This window comes from Bison bison, unplaced genomic scaffold (assembly GCF_000754665.1).
Source record: "Bison bison bison isolate TAMUID 2011002044 unplaced genomic scaffold, Bison_UMD1.0 scf7180017864389, whole genome shotgun sequence".
In the NCBI taxonomy this organism is placed as follows: domain Eukaryota; kingdom Metazoa; phylum Chordata; class Mammalia; order Artiodactyla; family Bovidae; genus Bison; species Bison bison.
In genome coordinates, this window is record NW_011494961.1 from 3,537,067 (window position 1) to 3,560,592 (window position 23,526).

Consider the following 23,526-nt stretch of genomic DNA (forward strand, 5'->3'; position numbering starts at 1 on the left):
TAACTAGTAAGTTTAGGAACTAGGCCTATTCTAAAACACAAAAATAATTTTCTTTTAATAAGTACATTATTTTAATTATATATCCTGATTTTGTCCATTTTCTTCATATTATTTTCTCTATCTTGAAACAATATATAACATGTAGTATATTCAAGGATATTGTGATTTAAAACTAGTAATGAGTGTTTGGGATCATAATATCAAATTGTAAATGTATCAGTCTAAAAGGTAATATAAAAGATTTATGCCTGACTAGAAAATAACTTATATTCAAAAATGCAGTATGAGAATAACCGTTTTTTCTAAACTTTCAGTGGTCTCAAGTGGCCTTCAGTGAAATTCTGAAATTAGCAGCCTTTTAAACCTAGACTTTGATGCACTTCTCTACTATATTCTTGATCTCCATTCAGTTCACTTGCCATTCACTCCATTCACAGGTTCTCTTAGCTCCATATAGGAGTCATTGCCTGTGCCCTTACTAGCGTCTTCGCAGGGACTCTGCACACGCATACTAAACACGCATTTGCAATTAATTTTCTTGTTTTGGGCCTCAGGGTTGTTTTAGAAGTTAATCTTGCAGCAATTGTGTTTTTTCTTTTTAAATTCATTTTTGGCTGCACTGGGTCTTTGCTGCTCTATCTGGGCCTTCCCTATTGTGGCGCACAGGGGCTGCTGCCTAGCTGCGGTGCACAGGCTGTTCATCGCAGTGGGTTTTCCCGTTGCAGTGCGTGTGCTCAAGGGCACATGGCCTCAGTAGTTGTGGAGCATGGGCTTAGTTGTCCCACAGCATGTGGAATCTTCCCAGACCAAGGATCAAACCTGTGTTCCCTGCATTGTCGGGCAGATTCTTCCACTGCAATTATTTCTGCAATTTTGTAGTCTATTTTTCTCAATTTATTGTATGTAACTGCAGTTTCTACAGGCTGCTGTCTAAAAGTGATTCCAGAAAAATAATGGTTAAAAATGGGGATATTTAAAATAGAAGTATTAAAGGAAAAGAAGTGTAAAACACAAATTAAGAGGAATGATTCATCAGATAATTAAATATTGTCTGGAAAGATTATTACCTATCACCAAAAGTATCACCATAGGCTTTCATTCTTTAGGTGGCATTGGTAAGATACAGTTTTGAAGATTTGTTTTCATGTTGCAGAATAAAGAACCTGGAAATTCTCAGGTCAAGGAGACATACAGGCAATTTGGGAAATTAAAATGACTACAGACCACAAGTCACCTCTGCTGACTTCTTCCTCTTTGGTCAAGCAGAACAGCTGACACTATTGAAGTGTAGTCTCTATATTACTAGTGCACTGACCTAGCTCTGCTAGAGGTAGTCAGTCATTATTTTTTACAATGGAAAGGTGGATGGCTGTAAAAGGATTTTATTTGGTAGGTCTATTCATCTCTCTCTTGCCTCTGAGTTAAAATTTGAACTGAAGTAATTTTGTGAATCATTGATTCCAGTCGTATTAGATAAAAAGATTTTTTTTGAAGCAGATGTGCCAATAAGCTTTCCCAGTGATTCAGAAAGCATCATCTTTATAAGTATCTTGGATTCATTAGTTTTTTCAGTCAAGCAAAATGTTTATATGACTTTTACATTCTTCTCTTGAGCAAGATTCAAAAGGAAGAAATAACTTATGCATTATCCACTGGTGAGACTGAATCTTTAAATAACTGAATCAAATTAGGAGAATACCAAAACCTTACTGTATGCAAGTCATCCTCCAAGGAATATGTTTATTCTTAGGTGATCACAATATGTGGTCTTTCTCACCTGAATCAGACTCTTCACTATGCTGCATATTAGTTTAGGATGATTGCTTTTAATCTGTGAAAATGTTAATATATAAGCAGAGTCCCTGACAGTCTCACTTTCATAGCGTATATTTACTTGGTGAAATGAAATTATGTCAGTACTTCTCAGAAAACAATTCTTCTCTTGAAGTCATAATGATACGGGTTTCATCTTTCTTCTGGGATTTCACAAATTGAGACAGTATTTGTCTTTATAGTTAGGCTGAGTCTTCACACACCAAATGTTAGAGAAATTAAGCATATTAAGATCGAAAAAAATGTCCTGCTGATAACTGAGCCCAAAATGCTTTGGTTCATTTCCTTGAACTCAATGAATAAGTTTACATGTCTGTTTCATTTTCCTAGGGTGGTTGTGGCCACAGAGTCATAGATACAACGCATTAGGCTTCATTTGTGTTCTCTCTAAGACTCAACAGCCTTTTGGCGGTTAACCTTTTTAATATTGAATGACATCAGAAAACATTAAGTCTAGAAAACTCTTTGAACGATCACTCAGGCTGTCATTTTTACTGTAAGACAGGTGGTATATAAAACTGTCAGATATTTTTAACATATTTACTATGGTCCATCTAGTCAAGGCTATGGTTTTTCCAATGGTCATGTATGGATGTGAGAGTTGGACTGTGAAGAAAGCTGAGCACCGAAGAATTGATGCTTTTGAACTGTGGTATTGGAAAAGACTCTTGAGAGTCCCTTGGACTGCAAGGAGATCCAACCAGTCCATTCTAGAGGAGATCAGTCCTAGGTGTTCACTGGAAGGACTGATGCTAAAGCTGAAACTCCAATACTTTGGCCACCTCATGCGAAGAGTTGACTCATTGGAAAAGACTCTGATGCTGGGAGGGATTGGGGGCAGGAGGAGAAGGGGATGACAGAGGATGAGATGGTTGGATGGCATCACCGACTCGATGGACATGAGTTTGGGTGAACTCCGTGAGTTGGTGATGGACAGGGAGGCCTGGCGTGCTGCAATTCATGGGGTCACAAAGAGTCGGACACGACTGAGCGACTGAACTGAACTGACTGAACTGACTATGGTGATGATATGACTGTGGGGATCTCTGCATTTATCAGTGCACTGTCTTGCAGGAAGACCCTAATATATTTATTCATCTGAGGACTGTACTCTTTTTCTCTTTACCTCAGAGTTTGCCATAGCTCTGAATAGCTTGGTAGGCAATATGTTTATGGCCTAGCTCTGTTAGAACCCAAAGGTACACATACAATGTCCAGAAACTCACAGAGACCGATCAGGTGTATAACCTGAGCAAAATGATATGCTCACTACAAGACTATATCCTGTCCACAAAATTGCATGTCTTCCAATCACACACTTTTCAGCTCTTTCCTTTCTGTATACAACCTTGTTATCAGGGGAAGCACCACACCTTTTAACATGCTCTTCAAGACACAGTCCCATAGCACACTCCTCTGTGCAGCCGCATATGCCCATCCCCTCCTTCTGGTTGTCCTACCTAAGGCGGCACCTAGACTCGCATCTTCCCATGCTGATGGCTGATCCTTTGAGCACTGTATCACATGCTTCCTGGGCCAGTGGCATCACATTCTGTCCCATCCCCAAGGACCAACCTGGCGGGGACGCTGTAAAGAAAACGGGGTGGGGGACATTAACACAGCATGGTGACCTACTCGAAGGAGGAAACCAGGGGAGCCAGTGACAGAGTGCCATTTTCTGGCCTATTCTGGAGGAAGAGAAAGACTAGCAGTTGTGTGTAGCTTTTTTTAAAATTATTTTAACTCTCTGGGTCGCTACATTACCTGAAGTGCATTTAGAGTAATAGGATCTACAGATGTTTGAAAATTCTCATTAGTTGTCATTTTTCACACAGACTTTTTTTAAATATGCTTTTCCATTATGGTTTATCATAGGATTCTTTTTTTAATTGGTGGATGATTAATGGTCCTTTCCATTCAGTGGAACCTGGAAAGCCAGGATTGGAACAGACCCATTTTCCTTCAACTCTGCTTGTTAGTTTCCGTTTAAAATGGCCTGTGGCTTTCAAGTGGTCTCAGTCCCTGTTACTCTTGATCTGTATTTAGGCTATCTCAGTTTCTTCATTCACTAATGGAGTATTTATTAAATGCCTGCTATTTGTCTGAGCTCCACTTCTCTTTGTAAGCTAGTTTTAGTTGAGCTTTCGGCAACTCAGTCAAATTACTCTTCTGTGTGCTTTACATAAATCTGTGCTATAATTTAAGCTGTTTTTTACTTTTAGTTCAATAAATCTCAAGGAAACTTAACTGGAAAAGTGAGGCCCAAGATATGGGCACTTCATATCTAAAAGTCCCTTTATTTTCTTTTCCTTAAAAACCTTCAGCATTTAGTGAGAACCACAACATGTTCCTCCCCAAGCTCATGGTCACCCTCAGGGAACTTGGAGTTGCTCTGCAGCTCTTGTTTGTGAAAAGCTTCTGGTCCTGTGTTTTCTTTCTCCAGCACAACAACTTGACTTCCTAATATTGCCCTTGTGAGCAACTTCCTAATTTTGCCCTGGATTCAAAAACCAAATATTATCTCTAATGCTATGTCAATAAACTGAGTGTAATGGAGAGATATTAATAGTTTAAAAACAAATAAGCATCTTAATAAAGCATTTATTGCCATAGAAGCACTGTGATAACACACCATTATATACTTTAAAGAAGTATAGAATTTATGTTTTCAAAATATGATTTTTTTAGGTCCATAATTATTGAAATAGTCATTCAATTTTGAATATATTTCTAGCAACTCATGAGTTAATTAATTTCCAGTGTTATCAAACAGCTGGCAGCAGCAGCCTTTGATGAGGAAGTGGCAGTGCTGACAGTACTGCTCTCCATAGCTGTGGGCGTACCTAAGGCCTGTGCTACGGAGCAGTGGCCCTTTCAACTCTGTGTACATGTCAAGACTTATCCTATGGTTTGTGGCCATCGCCCCGGGCCTGTCCTTGTGTGCTGCAGTGCCTCTCCACATCCTAGCCTGCACAGCACCATTGCTCAGAGCCAGCTACTTCTTCTTAATAGGTGTGCTACAGTTTGGCCCACCTGCTGCTCTTTCCCTAAATGCCAGAGCTGTGTGGCACCTGTCGACACTGAGCTCCTCTGCGCCAGTACATGCCCTCTGCTACTCATCCTGCTTCCAGCATCTCACTTCAGCTCACCGTTCAGCAGCCTCCTGGATCTCTTGCTGCATTTCATCTTTGTTACAGCTGTAGGCCAGTGGAGCTCTGTACTACAAGCAAAAATGTATTGTGGTAGGGCTTCCCTCGGAGAAGGCAATGGCACCTCACTCCAGTACTCTTGCCTGGAAAATCCCATGGATGGAGAAGCCTGGTAGGCTGCAGTCCATGGGGTCGTGAAGAGTCAGACATGACTGTGCGACTTCACTTTCACTTTTCACTTTCATGCATTGGAGGAGGGAATGGCAACCCATTCCAGTGTTCTTGCCTGGGGAATCCCAGGGACGGGGGAGCCTGGTGGGCTGCCACCTATGGGGCCACACAGAGTCAGACACGACTGAAGTGACTTAGCAGCAGCAGCAGCAGGGCTTCCCTGGTGGCTCAGAGGTTAAAGCGACTACCTGGAATGTGGGAGACCTGGGTTTGATCCCTGGGTTGGGAAGATCCCCTGGAGAAGGAAATGGCAACCCACCCCTGTACTCTTGCCTGGAGAATCCCATGGAGGGAGGAGCCTGGTAGGCCCCAGTCCATGGGGTCGAAAAGAGTCGGATACGACTGAGCGACTTCACTTTCACTTCACTATGTGGAGACTTCAGGCTTGTTTTTCCTCTTTTTCCTTTTGCTGACAAGCAAGTGATGCTGCATAGAATCACCGGTAATGAAGCTGCATAGGATGTTTGCATAAGGCCCAGTTTAAGGGCACAGGAGCTGACAGCCTTATCTCTTGAGTGGGGTCTGGTATGTGATGACACCTGGATGTCATGGTATCAGCTAATCCACAGAATCACTTGACTCCTGAGATTTTTGTGTGTGTCTTTTGTAAATCCGGGCATGAGTAGACAGTGTGATGACTAAACACTCAGATTCAACTGTTTAGTGCAGATCATGGCTTCTGTGTAGGCTTTCCTGGGGCAGAGGCCCTCTTGGTGCCAGTCTCCTTCCCATCCTCATGAAGCCTGAAACTCAGTACTTGCTTTGCATGCATTCAGAAGAATCTGCAAATCAAGCAACTCGTGGATATTTTATTTAAAGACTTTGGATAATTATGTTGCTCCATCAGGTTGAAAGTATCTTAGAAGACCTGTAGTGTAGTGTGTGTGTGTGTTAGTTGCTCAGTTGTGTCCAACTCTTTGCAACCCCATGGACTGTAGCCTGCCAGGCTCTTCTTTCCATGGGATTTCCCAGGCAAAAATACTGGAGTGGGTTGCCAATCTCTTCTCCAGGGGATCTTCCTGACCCAGGGATTGAACCTGAGTCTCCTGCATTGCAGGCAGATTCTTTAACATTTGAGCCACCAGGGAAGCCCAGAACAGTGTATTAGTAACTTCTTTTAGGTTTCTAATCCAAACTTTGATTTTTAAAAAGATTTGGTAAGAAAAATTTCTGTTTGCAAATTGTGTGTCTACCTGTTTATCTTTTGTATCAGGATCAGCAACTTACAGAACTGATGCAGAATTTATTCCACTCTACCACTGTACTCACTCTGCTTTTCTTTTCTTTACTCTTTTGCCTTCTGTGAGATTTGAATCTTAAATTCGTCAGTGATAGCTTCAGCTTTATTTAGCCCTGCTGACAAAATAGTATGGGGTCAAAAGCTCTTGCCAACCCCAGCTTAAAACAAAGTCTGAAATCAAATCAAAGCAAATGAAACCAACCAATAAAAACATGTAGCTACTAATTTTATCATTAGAAAAGCGTAAGCTCATTCTATAGTAATACCATTCCTCAGTTTAAAGTTTCTTTAAATGGCTTTACTTAGCAAGTCTGTAAATATTTGTGTGCAGTTTTAGAAAACTCCACAGGGAAAATGTAGCATTATTTTATTAAATCCTCATAAATTCTGAAAGCGTATGTTATAAGATCCCTTCTATCAGTTTTTAAATCTTGATTCAGCCATCAGGTTTTTAACTTTGAATTTATTTTCAAAATTCAGAGTTTAAAAATACAACATTTACTATTCATAGATATTACTTTATATGGAAATAATAGGAGGTGATCAACTCAGTTTATATAATCAAAATTTTAGTGATCAGTTTTAAAGATCTAATTTACATTATAATACAGCTGCATATATTGATTGTAAACTTTTATCTTATCTATTTTTCCCATTACCTGATAAAAATTTAATAAGCTGCTAAAGTTAATATGTACAAGTTCTCAAGTATTTTATTACTCCCCTCTGGCTCCTTATCTTTTCAGATTATAACTTATTTACTTTCTTTAACTGATATAAAAACACCAGCAAAGATCTGATTTTTGCTGGAATTCGCCAGGGTAGAATCTGGAGTCTACACTCTGTTTCTAGTTCCAGCTTTTATACAACTTGCGTTAAACAAGTTGCATAACTTCTCTGTGGCTCTGCTTTCCCCAGGTTAGAGATGATGAAATCAATAATACAGAATTGCAGGGGTTTTTTCCTATACCACTTTAATGCAGTACTAGTAAGGTCCATATTTTAAAAGTATTTTCAGTTATACATTATAAAATAATATATAGTAAAGTAATATATGTTAATAATATAAACTGTTGAGAATAATTATAAATAGACATTTAATTCAAAGTTGAATTAGATCACTGGGCTTATAGGAATAAATCACTGCAGTTTTAGGGAATGTTATTAAAATGGGAAAAAAAGTGTCTACTGACCTGTATATCCAAAGTTATTATAGTACTAATGGACTATAAAATTAGTACTTTAATTAAATTCCAGTAAGAATTATTATTGGGGGTATATTTCATGTTTTTAAAACATCTACTATATAAAATTACTTAATATCTAAAACTATTATTTGACTTATGCATTTCTATACAGAATTTAAATAATATTTTTAACTATAAGCTTTATAATTCTGAAATTATTAGAATAAAATAATTACTTTAGTAAAATAATCACTTTAGTGTCCTTTGCTGAGTTTGTATTATTCTCTACTAATTAAACATATCTAGAAGTTATGTGAAAGTATATGTTTATATTCTTTAGTGATTCATCTTGTCAGTGAAATGGCCTTACTTTTTTTTTTTTTAGTATGGATTTCTGCAAAATAGTTCCTTTGATTTTTTTCAGGAGAAACTAGTTCTAAAGTGGTCAGAGAAACAAATCTTGGTCCTGTGCATTTTTAATCCATTCCACCAGCTTATAAATCCATCCATTTCAGACCCATATATTGAGAATATTACAGGGGAAGCAGAGAAAGCATTACTGAATGAAGATGCTTTATAGAGCAGACGGTCTAGAAGTGAATGGTTTTTATTTATTTTATTTTGGAATAGTATTTTCATTATTTAATTTAGTGCAACAAATACACCACACTTACAGTGTAAGGAGCACTAAGGAGGCACCAGCCAGACTTCTTGCCCTCATGAGCAGGCCTAGAAAAGATAAAGATGATTCTGCATGATAACATAGTTTCTTTGTTTTTGGCTTGTATCCAGATAACTCTGAAACAAGGAATAATATGTTCATCGAAAAATAAACATAAGAACATAGCTACAAATAGTCATATGTGAGGAAGTACAGAAAATTTCAGTTGCATGTAACAAATGTGATTCCTAACAAAATATTTGAAAAATTTGGATTCGTGCAGTTCTTTTTTAAAAAATCATTGAACACCTACTATGTACTGGATACGACAGACTAGGCTGAGACTAAAAGATGGCTTACCCTTTCCCTCAAGGAGTTATCAGTCATCTAGTACACTGTTTAATGAAATCATATCTGCTAATGTATTTCCCTAATGAATGGCTGTTTTGCATTCAAATTTTATTCTATGTTAAAGACTATTTCTTCCAAGATACACGAATAAGATGTCTGTCCTTATTAACGCTTAGTGAATTAGGTAGTCTGTCTTTATTTCTTTTGATGTTTAATAGTGTGACATTTTTCCATTGGTCAGTGTTAAGTTTGCCAGTACATCATATGAAAAGTAGCATCGTATTTATTACAAAAAGACAGTTTTAGTTATAGGTATTGGAGGATTTTTGGTCTCCTCAGTTTTGCTTTTACACCTGGTCTATCATATCAGCAAATCCTGTTGGCTTGGCAATCAGTCAATCCTATAGATTTTCCTGTTTGTCAAATCAGTATACACTCAGTTCTTTTTTTTTTTTTTAATTGACTGCTGCTCACTAGACCTATTTCCATCACCCTGGTCCACAAAAGCATCAACATCATTTGCCTACATTATTGACATGACTTCTTAGCCAGTCAGCCTGTTTTGGTATTACCTTCCTGTGGTCAGTTCACTTTGTCTACATGTTCCCTGCCTCTACCCCATAATTTAGGAACTAAAAATATAGAAAATGAAAATTGAAAAAGTAAGTCACAGGATCCTCTTTCCTGTTTGGATGGTGTTTTTGTGTCAAATATAGTAGGTTTGAATTACAGCCAGCCTTTTATCAGCGAAGCAATCCAGCTGCCCATGTAAACCTCTCTGAGTCACACTGTGTACAGTGGTGGTAATGATGTCTCAGTACTTAACCATTTTTTACCTTCAAAAGTGGTAATTTCATATGGTTCAAACCTAACAATGATAACAGTATCAAAACATGGTCATGTTGACTAGAGCAGATATTTGTTAAATGCCTGACCCATGATAGCAAAATTAATTACATGATCTCTGGCCATTGTTTCCTGTGAATACATGACATACACACAGAAGTTCATTATTAAAAGAGTCTATAAATCTAAAGGGATCTGTGTTTTTCACTGTAGCTTCAGTGTTTCTATATTGTAAGCCATTTATTTTGATAAGTAAATTTTAAGATCCACAATATAGAATCCAGCCAGTCTATATATATAAGCAAACATAGAAGCTGCCCACGTACAGAAAATAAATTCACTTTTGGGTTAAAACAAAAGCCAATATTTTTAAAAAGCTTTTATTAAGGTAACAATATTAACTTGTCATGAATTTTACACAGATTATTTTAATTCACCATTTTTTGCCTCCATGATACCATATAGTAGGCACTTAGTAAGTTAATGAATTATAAGGTTTTTGGATTAATTTAATTTTGTTTTAAACTCTTAAAATTTTTGAGAGACATATTCTGTTTTTAATTAAACAGAAGATATTTTAAGTAATGACTCTGTCTTCCCCCATTTAAACTGATTGTTTTATCCTTGAATGTTTTCAGGTGTTTTGAAAAATTGGCTTATTCTGAGTGTGTCTTGATTATCCCTGATGAGAATAAAAGAAAAGTATGTAGACTGATTGTTTTTGACAAAAGTAAAATACATTTTAAAAGGAGCCTGCCTATGCCAAATTACTTCTCAAGCAAACTCTCTCGAGAACTATAACATAAAATATCCCTCTTAGAGACTGATTACCCAAGTCATTGATTCCTCAGAGAGAAGCAAACCATCATGACAGAAGTTAACAGCTTAAGTGTAGAAGATCTGTTATTTGTTGGTTCTTGAAATAATTCATTACAGGATTATTGGTGTCTTTGTTAACATCACTACATGTGGTTATTTACACTATATCTGAAGCAAAACACAGATGGCAAATGTTAGAAGAGAATTTTAGATTTATGGGCAAGTTTGAGTAATAGACAAAAACCCATCATCACTATGTGTTTTCAAATTTTGAAAGAAAGAAATTCTGCTCCAAAATGTCATTTGTTTTCAGTTTGAACTTGAAAATGTTTTCAGCTGGGGGAAATAACGTGCTGTGGTGATAGCTATTTTGAGTGCAGAGTATTTTTACTCTCCACTTAGCCTACTTTACTGAGAATTACAGTATTGTAACCAAATATTGTATTATATAGAGTTAAGGTGAAAAAATGTAAAGATATTGCTAAAAAATTACGTCTGAAAAGATTAACAGTCTTCAATGACAGAAAAGATGGCTTACTTCAAAGAGACTCCTGTAATTTTTTTTTAGAGGTTTTGTGACCAGTGTAGTAACAGTGTGAGCATATGAAACCGTGTTTTTAAATCTCTGTTCAAGAAATAGAAGCTCTTCATTTATAACCTTAATAAGTTAAAAAAAAAAATAAAAGAGACTAAGTTGCAACTTACTAATGCTATTTTTTAGTTGATTTTTAGTGTAGTTTCTTTATAATGTTGTATTAGTTTCTACTGTACAGCATATGTATATATCCTCTTTTTTTTGGCTTTCCTTCCCATGTAGGTCACCACAGAGCTCTGAGTAAGAGTTCCCTGAGCTGTACAATGGATTCTCTTTAGTTACCTGTTTTATACATAGTATTAATGGTGCATATATGTCAATCCCAATCTCCCAGTTCATCCCACTCCTCACTTTCCCCTTGGTATCCATACATTTCTTCTCTGTGTCTGTGTCTCTATTTATGTTTTGCAAATAAGATCATCTATACCATTTTTCTAGATTCCACTGTGCTTAGTTCCTCAGTTACGTCTCCTTGCAACCCCATGGACCTTAGCCATGTGTATGCATTATAATAAATGATACTTGTTTTTCTTTTTCTGACTCACTTCACTCTATGACTGTCTCTAGATCCATGTACATTTCTGCAAATGTTTTGTTCCTTTTATGGCTGAGTAATATTCCACTGTATATACGTACCACATCTTTATTCATTCTTCGGCTGATGGGCATCTAGATTGCTTCCATGTCCTGGCTATTGTAAATAGTGCTGCAGTGAACATTGGGTTTCATGTGTCATTGTGAATTATGGTTTTCTTTGGGTATATGCCCAGTAGTGTGGTTGCTGGGTCATATGGTAATTCTATTTTTAGTTTTTAAGGAACCTCCATACTGTTCTCCGTAGTGACTGTATCAATTTACCTTCCCACCAACAGTGCAAGAGGGTTCCCTTTTCTCCATACCCTCTCCAGCATTTATTGTTTGTAGATTTTTTAATGGTGGCCATTCTGAGGGGTGTGAGGTGATACTTTATGGTAGTTTTGATTAGCATTTCTCTAATAATTAGTGATATTGACCATCTTTTCATGTGTTTGTTGGCTATCTTTATGTCTTCTTTGGAGAAATGTCTATTTAGGTCTTCTATCTATTTTTTGATTGGGTTTGTTTGTTTGTTTTATTGAGCTGCATGACCCATCTGTATATTTTGGAAATTAGTCCTTTGTCAGTTGCTTTATTTGCAAATATTATCTCCCGTTCTGAGGGTTATCTTTTTATCTTGTTTATGGTTTTATTAGGTCCTGTTTCTTAGTTTTTATTTTTATTTTCATTACTCTAGGAGGTGGGTCAAAAAGGATCATGCTGTGATTTATGTCAAAAGAGTGTTCCGCCTATGTTTTCCTGTAAGAATTTTATAATGTCAGGCCTTACATTCACTTCCTTAACACATTTTGAATTTCTTTTTGTGTATGGTATTAGGGAGTGTTCTAATTTCATCCTTCTACATATCACTCTTCAGTTTTCCCAGCACCACTTACTGAAGAGGCTGTCTTTTCTCCATTGTATGTGCTTGCCTCCTTTGTCATAGATTAGGTGGTCATAGGTGCCTGAATTTATCTGTGAGCTTTATATCCTGGTCCATTGGTCTATATTTCTGGTTTTTTGCCAATATCATACTGTCTTTATTAATGCTGTTTAAATATATGAATAGTTAATAAAAATGAAATGTGCTTTTTGTTATGGAAGATAAAACATTTGTTTGGGATAAATATTCAAGACCCTGTATCTGAGTATTAAGGTCCTTAGAGTCTAAAATTCTAGTACAACTTGAATTTTCTAACATGAGCATGCTGTGAACTATTGAAGAATTTCCTCTTTGATGGTTTGTGATGTGTTGTATATAATCTGTCTACGCAAGTGCTAAAGATAACCTTTATAGGCATTCCCAGTGGTCTCTCCTCCTGGGATTTCCAAATTTATATTTGTGGACTGTTAATTATTCATCAAATAACCTAAGCAGTGTCTTTGATTAGTGTTCTTTTTTTAATTCAACAAATAAAAAACAGTATTTCATATTCACAAATATGTATTTACTATAAATTACATCTTACCATCATTTATATTTATAATACATCCTAGAATAAATAACGGAGAAAATGGCACCCCACTCCAATACTCTTGCATGGAAAATCCCATGGACGGAGGAGCCTGGTGGGCTGCAGTCCATGAGGTCGCTAAGAGTTGGACGTGACTGAGCGACTTCACTTTCACTTTTCACTTTCATGCATTGGAGGAGGAAATGGCAACCCACTCCAGTATTCTTGCCTGGAGAATCCCAGGGATGGGGGAGCCTGGTGGGCTGCCGTCTATGGGGTCGCACAGAGTCGGACACGACTGAAGCGACTTAGCAGCAGCAGCAGCAGCAGAATAAATAAAACAGTCATATGCTGTTAGTTCAGTGATACATGAATCATAAATTTAATTCTTACTGTACTTGCATTGATTAAAACAAGAGTAATTTTACTGGTCCCATAAAATTTAACCAGGATATTCCAATAAGTACTTGTTGACTAGATAAATAATGTATAACTTAAAAGCTGATAGTTAATGTTTTGTTTGAGGACCTTTCTGAGGACTGCAGCCTGGGAGGCAACCTCTCAGATAGTGGTGAGGAACTGCTCTCAAGAAGTAAGCAAGGAGGAAGGGTAGCTAGTTTTTGCTGGAAAAGTAAAAGAAATGTGGTGGAACATCAAAAGATTACTACTAATCATAAAAAAAACCCAGACATCTCAAGTTAATGATTTTAGTGCTTTTCTGTGTATGGGAAGATGCAGGAGTCTGAACTTGGTAAAATTCTCCTTTTGATATGCATCGTCATTATCTAGGGTCAGTGTTCTGGTGTTTTCCATCCTGTGTTCCCCTCAGGGTACATCATGAGGGGTGGCTGATGGCTTGATGGCAGCAACAATTACTCAACAGTACTTTACTGAAATGACAGGCAACATTTTGGGTCCACATATTTGAAATGAATTCTCTAAGCTGAATTTTGAGCAGAGTATCTCAGAGCTAAACTGGTGACATAGTCCAGTGTGAGGTATCACTTTAGTAAAAAACCATTAGCCATGAGGACCCATTTAAGAACTTCTGGTCTGAAAGGCTGTTTTCACCCTCCCAAATTAAGTTTTAAAAAAATGTAGCAACCAACCATGGACATGACTCTTGGTCCTCAGAGTCTTATCACTGCTCTCTGTCAAATGCCTGAGGACTTCAGAAGAATCACAGGAACTCACATCATTTTGTGAATGTGTGTATATGTTTGTGTGTGTGGTGAAAATGGGAAGTTATTTTCTCCCAAACCTAAGTATATCTTGCAAGTTGTGATAAGCCATTATAAGTTTATCCAGACTGACTACTGCTGAGCTTTTTCAGTCTATGGCGTGGCATCTCAGAAGGCTATAAAATTCTTCAGATGATCAGTTAAGGCATGTAGGCACATATATTACATTGGGCCCTGGCCTTTGGATCTACAATGTCATTGACAAACTCATTTTTTTAACACAATTGACATATTGAGAGTCTATTATTTTCCCATAATTGAAAAAAATTGTTTAAATATGTTATTTGGTCCATAAACTTTTTTCATTAGTTCCCTAATTTACTGTTGATTGTAGATGCTCTAGGTCTTTAAAAAATGTATGGGTGGGACTGGGTTCTATGACATGTTTTGTGAATTGGCCTCTTTTCTTTCCACCACACTAGACATGATCTGCCCTTGCAATTCCCATTCATTGCTTCAGGAAGCATGAATTGGATAATGATAGACTTTGCAATGAAAGCTGCTGAAGATGAGAATTTTTAGCAAGAAAGTGTGGGATTACAATGACAGCAGATGCTGCTGAGTTTTCTTGGGTGGTAGTAAAATCTGCTGAGTTATCTTGTCAGTCTTGTCAAGGGGAATGGGTCAAAATGAGATGAATATTATTTTACACAAGAAAGTATAATGCTGTTCTTAAAGTATTTGTGTAATCTGTACAGTGGTGGGTGAGAAAACTGCTTAGTTTCAACTTCACGGAGGCACTCTGGTGCGAGCAGTGCTGAAATATGATTAGTAACTTGGGTGAAGCTGGAAATACAGGGAACAGACCTTTAAAAAATATCATATGGGACTCAATAAATGTCACAGAGTAACATATTTTTTAACTATAGTTAGCCTGTGCTGTTCTGTGTGCTAAGTCGCTTCAATCGTGTCCAACTCTTTGTGACCCCATGGACTGCAGTCCGCCAGGCTCCTCCATCCATGCGATTCTCCAGGCAAGAATACTGGAGTGGGCTGCCATTCCCTCCTCCAGATCTTCCCAACCCAGTGATCAAACCCAGGTCTCTTGCATTGCAGGTGGATTCTTTACTAGCTCTTTCTCAAAAAAATCCAAAGATAACCACACTTCAATTAATTTTGATGGATCTTTTTGTTTGGTTGGTTTTTATTTTTGTCTTTTGCAAAATGAAAAAAGATATAAGATGGTTCTGTAACACAGAGAATTGTGTCTTACTACCCTCCTGCATTCTTGTTGCAAGGGAGCACTCATGAATCTACCAATTAAATTATTCAGGAAGGTGTAGTTATAAATAAACTTGTCTAAGAATATAGTGAATTCTTTTTCACTGAACTCTGTGTTTATGTGAACTAATTTTATACTTTTTATAAAAGAATAAGTTATTTAAAAGAAGATAAATTAATTATAAGCTAAGCAACAGTAGTAGAAATCATTGAAGAATATACCTATCCTCATGGCTGCACAGAATTTTAACCCTTCTCAGTATTTGACACTGCTGCATATTCATACTGAAGGACAGAGCATTAGCAGGTTGACCTTAACTTTTGACCTGTTTTGGCTAATATCATGTAAAATTGATTGGAGGGGTTAGTTGGAATCGTTATAGTTCCAAGATTTAGGGAAAGCTGTATTTCCTTCATGACAATACACCACCTCAAAAAAAAAAAAAAGGCTAAAAAGAACTTTCCACATATTTAAAAACCCTCTCATTGTCTTTTCTATAAATCTGATTTTTTCTTTTGAGACAATAGTTTTGATTGTCACCTTATTTAGTTCTGCAGTGGAAGAAAGAAATACCTCTAGAGAATGCTTAATATTTCTCTTGTTATGCAAGTATATAAGCCTGATACTTAAAGAGTACAATTTTAATCTTCAATCTAAGCAGTTGACATGAATCTTTGAACCAGTCATCTCTTAACTGGAAGTGGTGTGACACCAATCTTATTAATAAAACATCTTAATATATTCATAATGTTGTCCTATTTCTAGCTTCTGCAGGTCAGCTGGGGTGGCAGAACTGTTACCCAGTTACTTGAGTGTGGCTGCACTGAGTGCTCTCTTATCAGCAGACATTCTATTTGCTCTCATACAGCTTCTTTAGCCTCTGAAACGTGTATCTAAGCCATTTTTAATGAAAATCCTCATAAATACTTTACAAATACTTTAATCCTTTTTAAAAAGTAGTAAATAGTAAATTTTTTTCATCTTCAGGTTCAAGCTCATCGACACAGCCATATTTTGTAACCCAATGATATTGTCACAAACCTTTTAAAAAAAATCTAAACATACTTTCACTTACACCAAATGATTTCAGTGCCATACATTTCTGTTTTTAAATATTTGTTAATCATTTATTATCAGGCCATAGCAATGTAACAGGACTAAATAGTACTTCTTCCCCAATTAACAATTTATACTTTGAAACTAAGAGTAGTTTTTTATAGAGCAAAGTACATAGATGATTTGAATAATGTATCTTTTAAATCTTGAAGATCTCCAGCAATTAAAAGGCTGAAATATTGATGTTATTGAACAGGTGATTTTTGGGTAAGTGAGCTACTTGAAAGCAATCTTGAATAGAAATTGGGTACTTTCCAGGTGTTATATTTGAATAAAATATTGTAAATTATTAACCCAATCAACTCCAGAATCCTTGACTTTGATTTTAAAAGCCAAAATAATGGAAATTACTCTCCCAACTGTTAATAATATATGAAATTAGTGAAATAAAAAGTGACTAAGAAACAAGCTGTTAATTCCACAGGAAACTCCAAACATAGCTGAGTTGACAGGTACCTTTTTCGATAAAACTACCAAGAGCATGAGAATGATCCTAATTTGTATATTTTCCTAAGATAATAACTATTCCAAACCATTGTTTTTGTTAATGGCAGCATGGAAAAAGACAAACCATGGGAGATCCAATTTTTTTGAATTGGTGTAATAATTAATTACAACTCTGGCCCAGTAATTAAGTTGTCAGTCACCTTGCCAGAGAAAGTGCAAAGGCATTTAGGTGGTTCATTTAAGTTTATGATTTCAAAATATTGAATTAGGCACTGTGGACTGGAAAGAACATAGATTAGTGAATTAAACAGCAGACAAACACCTCAGCCAAATAAAGTTCCAGTCCTGGCACAGCTTTTGAATTGACTGGATGACTTGAACAAGTCACTCAACACCCGTGTCCTTCAAGTCTCTGGCAGGCAAGTACCCAGTAACTCCATGAATGTGGAAGTAGTAGTTAAACAGAACAAATATTTGTTCAATTTATTATAGTCGATTTACAGTGTTGTGTTAATTTCTGTTGTACACCAAAGTGATTCAGTTATAATGCGTATACACTTTTCCTGTTCCTTTCCATATAGTTGATCAGAGGACGTTGAATATAGGTCCCTGTGTTATACAGTAGGACCTTGTTGCTTATCCATTCTGTATATAATAGCTTGCATCTGTAGTCCCAAACTCCTAATCCATGCCTCCTCCACCCCTTGGCAACCACAGGTCTTTTCTCTCTGTCTGTGAGTCTGTTTCTGTTTCATAGGTAAGTTCGTCTGTGTCGTATTTTAGATTTCACGTATCAGTGATATCATACGGCGTTTGTCTTTCTGACTTCACTTTGTGTGATAATCTCTAGGTCCATCCATGTTGTTGCAAATGGCATTATTGTGTCCTTTTTATGGCTGAGTAGTATTCCATTGTATACTTGTATACATTGTGAGTGTATATCTATACACACACATATACAACTGGGCTTCCCTGGTTTAGATTTTACAAGGTTTAATAGTCCCTCTTTAGTTATTTATTCTGGATAAGAAATGATGGTTGGTTGTACTAGAGTGATGAGAAGAAAAGAAGTGGATTAATGTGTAAGGCCTTTAAAAGGCAAACTCAGTATGGCTTGAACTACTGGATTGGGAGAGGTGGGATGAGGGAATCAAAAATGATTCTCAGGTTTCTTTCTGGCTTGTGTAAATGGATGATGTTGCCATTCACCAGGATGAGGTCCCTGGAAGAGCAAATAGGTGACAGAAATTCATACGCTCAGTTTAGGGTATGTTGGGTTCAAGATGCATTTGAGATATCCAAATGGAAATTCCAAAGTAGGCACTGACATACAGACCTAGAGGAACAGTCTAGAACAACCTGGGAGTCATGGGATATTCAGCGATTTAAAGCGCTGGTATAGACAGAACTGTAGGGATAACAGTATATGGTAAGAGGGCCTCGGACTGTGCCTTTTAAAAGGAACTGAAACATTTAAAGTCCATGTGGCAAATGTGAGTGAGATGCTGTGATCAGATGATTGATAAGAAAAGCTGGGAGAAGTGAAACAAGAATATTTCAAGATGGTGTAAGGGACTAATCAGCAAGCTCTGTGGCTTTGGGCAGTACCTGTATTCTCGACTTCTTTGTTGACAAGAGGGGTAACATCTGTCTGCGTATCTCAGGGAACTGCCATGATGCCCAGATCTCATACTGCTTGAGAAATGTTGAAATCTATTAGTTATTTTATCATATAATCACTCTCAGTTCCTAGGGATGTTTGTTTTGTTTTGAATACTTGGACCATTCACACTCTTTACTCTTCCAGGCTTCTTTAGAACAATAAAGAGCCAAAAAATATGAATTGGAACATGACGCTATTTGCAATTCTTTTGCAGAATTGCATGGGATGTGATTGTACTCAGGATCTGGAATATTTCTCCCATTTGCTTTTCTCTCCTGCCTTTCCCCTAGGAACCTGGAAGTCTCCTTTAGGACCTGTGGGTATAGGCTTGAGCACCTCAATTCTATCACTAAAACTATTCGGTAATCAGTTCTCTGTGATTAAATGGTTAGCCACAAGGTAGAAGCCTCGGGTATTCAGGGAACACCTTCCTGGTACACTCTTCCCTCACCTCTAGTGTAGTTAGTGACACATCCCAGATGCCCCACTTGGACTTCTTCCATAGTGGCCATCACGTTCTCTCAGGGAGAGGGTGGGCTAGAGGAAAATGGCCCTCCCCACAGAACGGAGGCACTGAGGCACTTCACCCAGCGAGCATCCCTCAGCCTCACTGCGGAGGAGACGAGACCTGGCTAGAACCAAACCCTCCATCTTCCTCTAAGTCACTGTGGCAACCATTCCAACCACAACAGACTACTACATACAAATGATTCATCCCTAGCCTCCTGCTTTCCTTTAAAGAGTCAGCTGTCATGAGCTGCCCTGACTCACTCGCCTTTGCTCTGGGGAAATAAGCACTCTAAAGATTCCTGAGTTCCAGGCCCCTCCCAAGCCAAGAGCCTCACGTTTTTATGATGATGCAGCACAGAGGCATCCTGGCCACCTCCCATCTGCCGTCCTGCCAGCTCCAGCACCACTGTTTCTGAACATAAGAACTAAGAAGGCAACTTGTGTCACTTTGATTATGCAGGATGAAGATTAAGCCAGTTGCAGGGATGCCAACTGTTGAAGAGCTAGTGAGTATTTGCACAGCAGTTCAGAGTGAGACGAGGCCATGTATACCCCGTGTTTCTAATACCATACTATGCTTGTGAAGGAACCCAGAGACTTTCAGAGAGTGACTCTGAACTTCTCACAGTTTGTAAACTAAGTTGGCCTAATGAGGCTCTTCAAAGGGCAGTAATCTTACATCCGTTTTTCCTTTTTTTTTTGTTCTAAAAAACTGACATTGTTTTCTATAGTTTTTACTGATTAGCCACACTGTGTCTTAGGGAATCTATTAGTTTTAAATGAGGATTTAATACAAGGAGTAAGTTTTGTATAGTCACATTTTCCTAATTTCATTTTCTGAGCTCCCCCACATCACTGTCCTGTATATTCTGGAATCGGGTCAGCTGTCATGCCTTTTTGCCAGATGTTCACACTGTTGAGGCCAGAGACAGATCCGCATTGTAGGCAGACGCTTTACCATCTGAGTCACCAGGGAAGTTCCTATTGCCTAAATAAATTTAAGCTAAAATGTGCCATTGGCACCATCCGTGTTATAGAATTATTCCCTGACACTAACTCTGTCAGTATGTTTTCATATTTGGTATATTATAGCTATTTATTCATCAAAAGAGCATGGGAAAGAAATGTTTTAAGTTTGTTTAGGAACTAAGAAACTCTATGTTATTTTTTTTCAATGTAAATGAAATAACTGAGTATGGAATCTACCCTATATGGTGATAATTATTTATACTATCAACCTTGACATTGTTAGTAACCATTTTATCAACAAACCGTATTTTATAAGGTAGTCTCAGATAGTCTCAATGAAGTCAAGTTAGGTTTTGCAGAACATTTATTTTAAATAAGGGATATTTAAACCTAGATAACCTGGAGTTTTGAAAGTGAGTGTAAACATTTAAGTTTGTGGTTAAGAATGTACTTTAAAAAGATCAGATTCATTAAAAATGCAAACTGGTTGCCTTTAATCAGTAAGAACTAAAACCAGACTTCAGTTTTTTCTATGATGAACAGCAGCCCTATTACCTCACTATAATAGAGTGGAAATAACTTTTAGTGATTACCCTGTTTATTTCTAGTGACTTAAGGAAGTACCACAATGTTCTTAAAATTCAGTGAAATTTAATTTTTAAAATATTTCATGCTTTTATTTCGTTAGTAAGAGAATAATGTTCTGAAATCAGGAAATGGTTTTCAACATCAGTTGACCAAATTCACAAACTTATTGAGCATCTGTTTTATTAAAGACATTGGATAAAGCTTTTTAGAGGATACAAAGAAATAACATGTTCTTTGCCCACAGGGAGCTTTTAATCTAACTAGGAAGACATTAGAGAGTCAACCAAGTTTAGTAATAATTTAACTAAAGAAATTGTCATGGTATATAGTATATCCTTAATTGCCAAATAATACAAAGTAGGCTTTCCAAAAAGGAAAAGAACACTTGAGGCAGATGAAATAGGTGGAATTTGAGCCAAGTCAACTATATTAACAATTTTACCAGTTGTGGGCTTGGAATAGAAGCAAATCATGTTTGATGTTAGTGTTGACAGCTATATAGGAAGGTTTCTAGCTCCATCCATAGCATTAATTCACACATTGTTTTTCCAATTTACAGTTTACGGAAGGCCATTTATCTACATATGAGGGCAATTACAGTGTTAGCGTCCCCTTTCATAGAGTTAGTTGAGCTAAACAGTAAAATAATTTTATATAAATCAAATGCCTCAATGCATTTCAGCAATACTATGAAGAAAGACATATTAGTAACATGATACTTTGACTGTCTTTTTAAATAACACAGTTGTTAATGGCAAGAGAAAAAGGTTCATAAACTCAATCATGTTGAGATAAAGATAATAAAAACTAATTTGTAAAAAAAATACAGCCTTGACCTTCCAGGTGAATGTCATTTTCTAACAAAGGGGATGCAGTGGTGCTTGCCCAACATGGACCTGCTCACTCAGGGGTCCTGTTAAAGTTAGACTGTGCATCTGCAGGTCTGAAGAAGGGCCTGAGAACAGTTTCCTGCTGTTTCTGCCAGGGTCTCGGAACAAGGACCTAACATTGATCTGAGAGCTCTGGGCAGCAAGACTGTAGAGAGGAAAACACCGCGATACTGAGAGGGCTGTCTTAAATGGGAAGTACCCTGTTTGAGGAAAATAGCAGTATCATTAGAATAATCTGATATGGCTTCTACCCTTTATTCTCACCCAACTCTTTGTCTTTGCCTTTAGCACGAAAGCAAGAGATTATCAAAGTCACTGAACAACTGATCGAAGCTATCAACAATGGGGACTTTGAAGCTTACACGTGAGTAGAGGCACATTTATTTTGCTTTCATGCATATGACTAAGTGTTTTCTATATGAATGCATTCTTCAGTGTACCTGAACTCATGTATATTCAACCCAGGCTTGACACAGTAGCTTCATTTCAAGGTATAATGCCCCAGGAGAGAAACAAGTGTATTTAAGAATGCAGAGAGAGAAGATTAGACTTCTGACAGGAAAACTGGGGATTTCTTTGTCAGAGCTCATCTCCATGTGAGAGAAGGCTTTCCAAGCAGAGCAGTCCATGAGGTTAAAAACACAAGCAATAGGAAAGCACAGAAAAAGTGCATCTGGGTTTAGGCGTGTTTTTCCTCACCGTCTGCAGAGGTGATGGGACAGAGAGAGATCAGGAGGCAACATCCAGTACAGCTGAACTTTATCTTCATCTCTTTTAGGAGTTTGTCTCTTAAATAAAATGTTCTTTAAAGAAAGGGTTCTAATGTTAAAGTACACTATAGGTATAGAGGAAGTCACTTTGAGCAAATAAAAATAAAACTTTCAAATAAATAGGGCATGGAGGATTATCGTGCAAAGAATGTGGGTCTATAAGTTAGCTATTTGAGTGGAGATAAAAATCAGTTCTCAACTTTCCATTTATACCCTGAAAGATGATGCTGTGAAAGTGCTGCACTCAATATGCCAGCAAATTTGGAAAACTCAGCAGTGGCCACAGGACTGGAAAAGGTCAGTTTTCATTCCAATTCCAAAGAAAGGCAATGCCAAAGAATGCTCAAATTACCGCACAATTGCACTCATCTCACACACTAGTAAAGTAATGCTCAAAATTCTCCAAGCCAGGCTTCAGCAATATGTGAACCATGAACTTCCAGATGTTCAAGCTGGTTTTAGAAAAGGCAGAGGAACCAGAGATCAAATTGCCAGCATCCGCTGGATCATGGAAAAAGCAAGAGTTCCAGAAAAATATCTATTTCTGCTTTATTGACTATGCCAAAGCCTTTGACTGTGTGGATCACAATAAACTGTGGAAAATTCTTCAAGAGATGGGAATACCAGACCACCTGATCTGCCTCTTGAGAAATTTGTATGCAGGTCAGGAAACAACAGTTAGAACTGGACATGGAACAACAGACTGGTTCCAAATAGGAAAAGGAGTACGTCAAGGCTGTATATTGTCACCCTGCTTATTTAACTTATATGCAAAGTACATCATGAGAAACACTGGGCTGGAAGAAACACAAGCTGGAATCAAGATTGCTGGGAGAAATATCAATAACCTCAGATATGCAGATGACACCACCCTTATGGCAGAAAGTGAAGAGGAACTAAAAAGCCTCTTGATGAAAGTGAAAGAGGAGAGTGAAAAAGTTGGCTTAAAACTCAACATTCAGAAAACTAAGATCATGGCATCTGGTCCCATCACGTCATGGGAAATAGACAGGGAAACAGTATCAGACTTTATTTTTGGGGGCTCAAAAATCACTGCAGATGGTGAGTGTAGCCATGAAATTAAAAGACGCTTACTCCTTGGAAGGAAAGTTATGACCAACCTAGACAGCATATTCAAAAGCAGAGACATTACTTTGCCAACAAAGGT

At 37.4% G+C, this 23,526-nt stretch overlaps 1 protein-coding gene across 13 annotated transcripts in view; it reads left to right on the forward strand.

Annotated features, from left to right (window-relative positions):
* CAMK2D (calcium/calmodulin-dependent protein kinase II delta) overlaps positions 1 to 23,526 on the forward strand; it is a 308,976-nt gene that overhangs the window by 274,111 nt on the left and 11,339 nt on the right. For all 13 annotated transcript variants that reach the window (XM_010858494.1, XM_010858498.1, XM_010858496.1 and 10 more), the window contains one exon: positions 21,877 to 21,952. In XM_010858494.1, the coding sequence (XP_010856796.1) occupies positions 21,877 to 21,952 (76 nt within the window). The remainder of the gene's footprint in view (positions 1 to 21,876; positions 21,953 to 23,526) is intronic.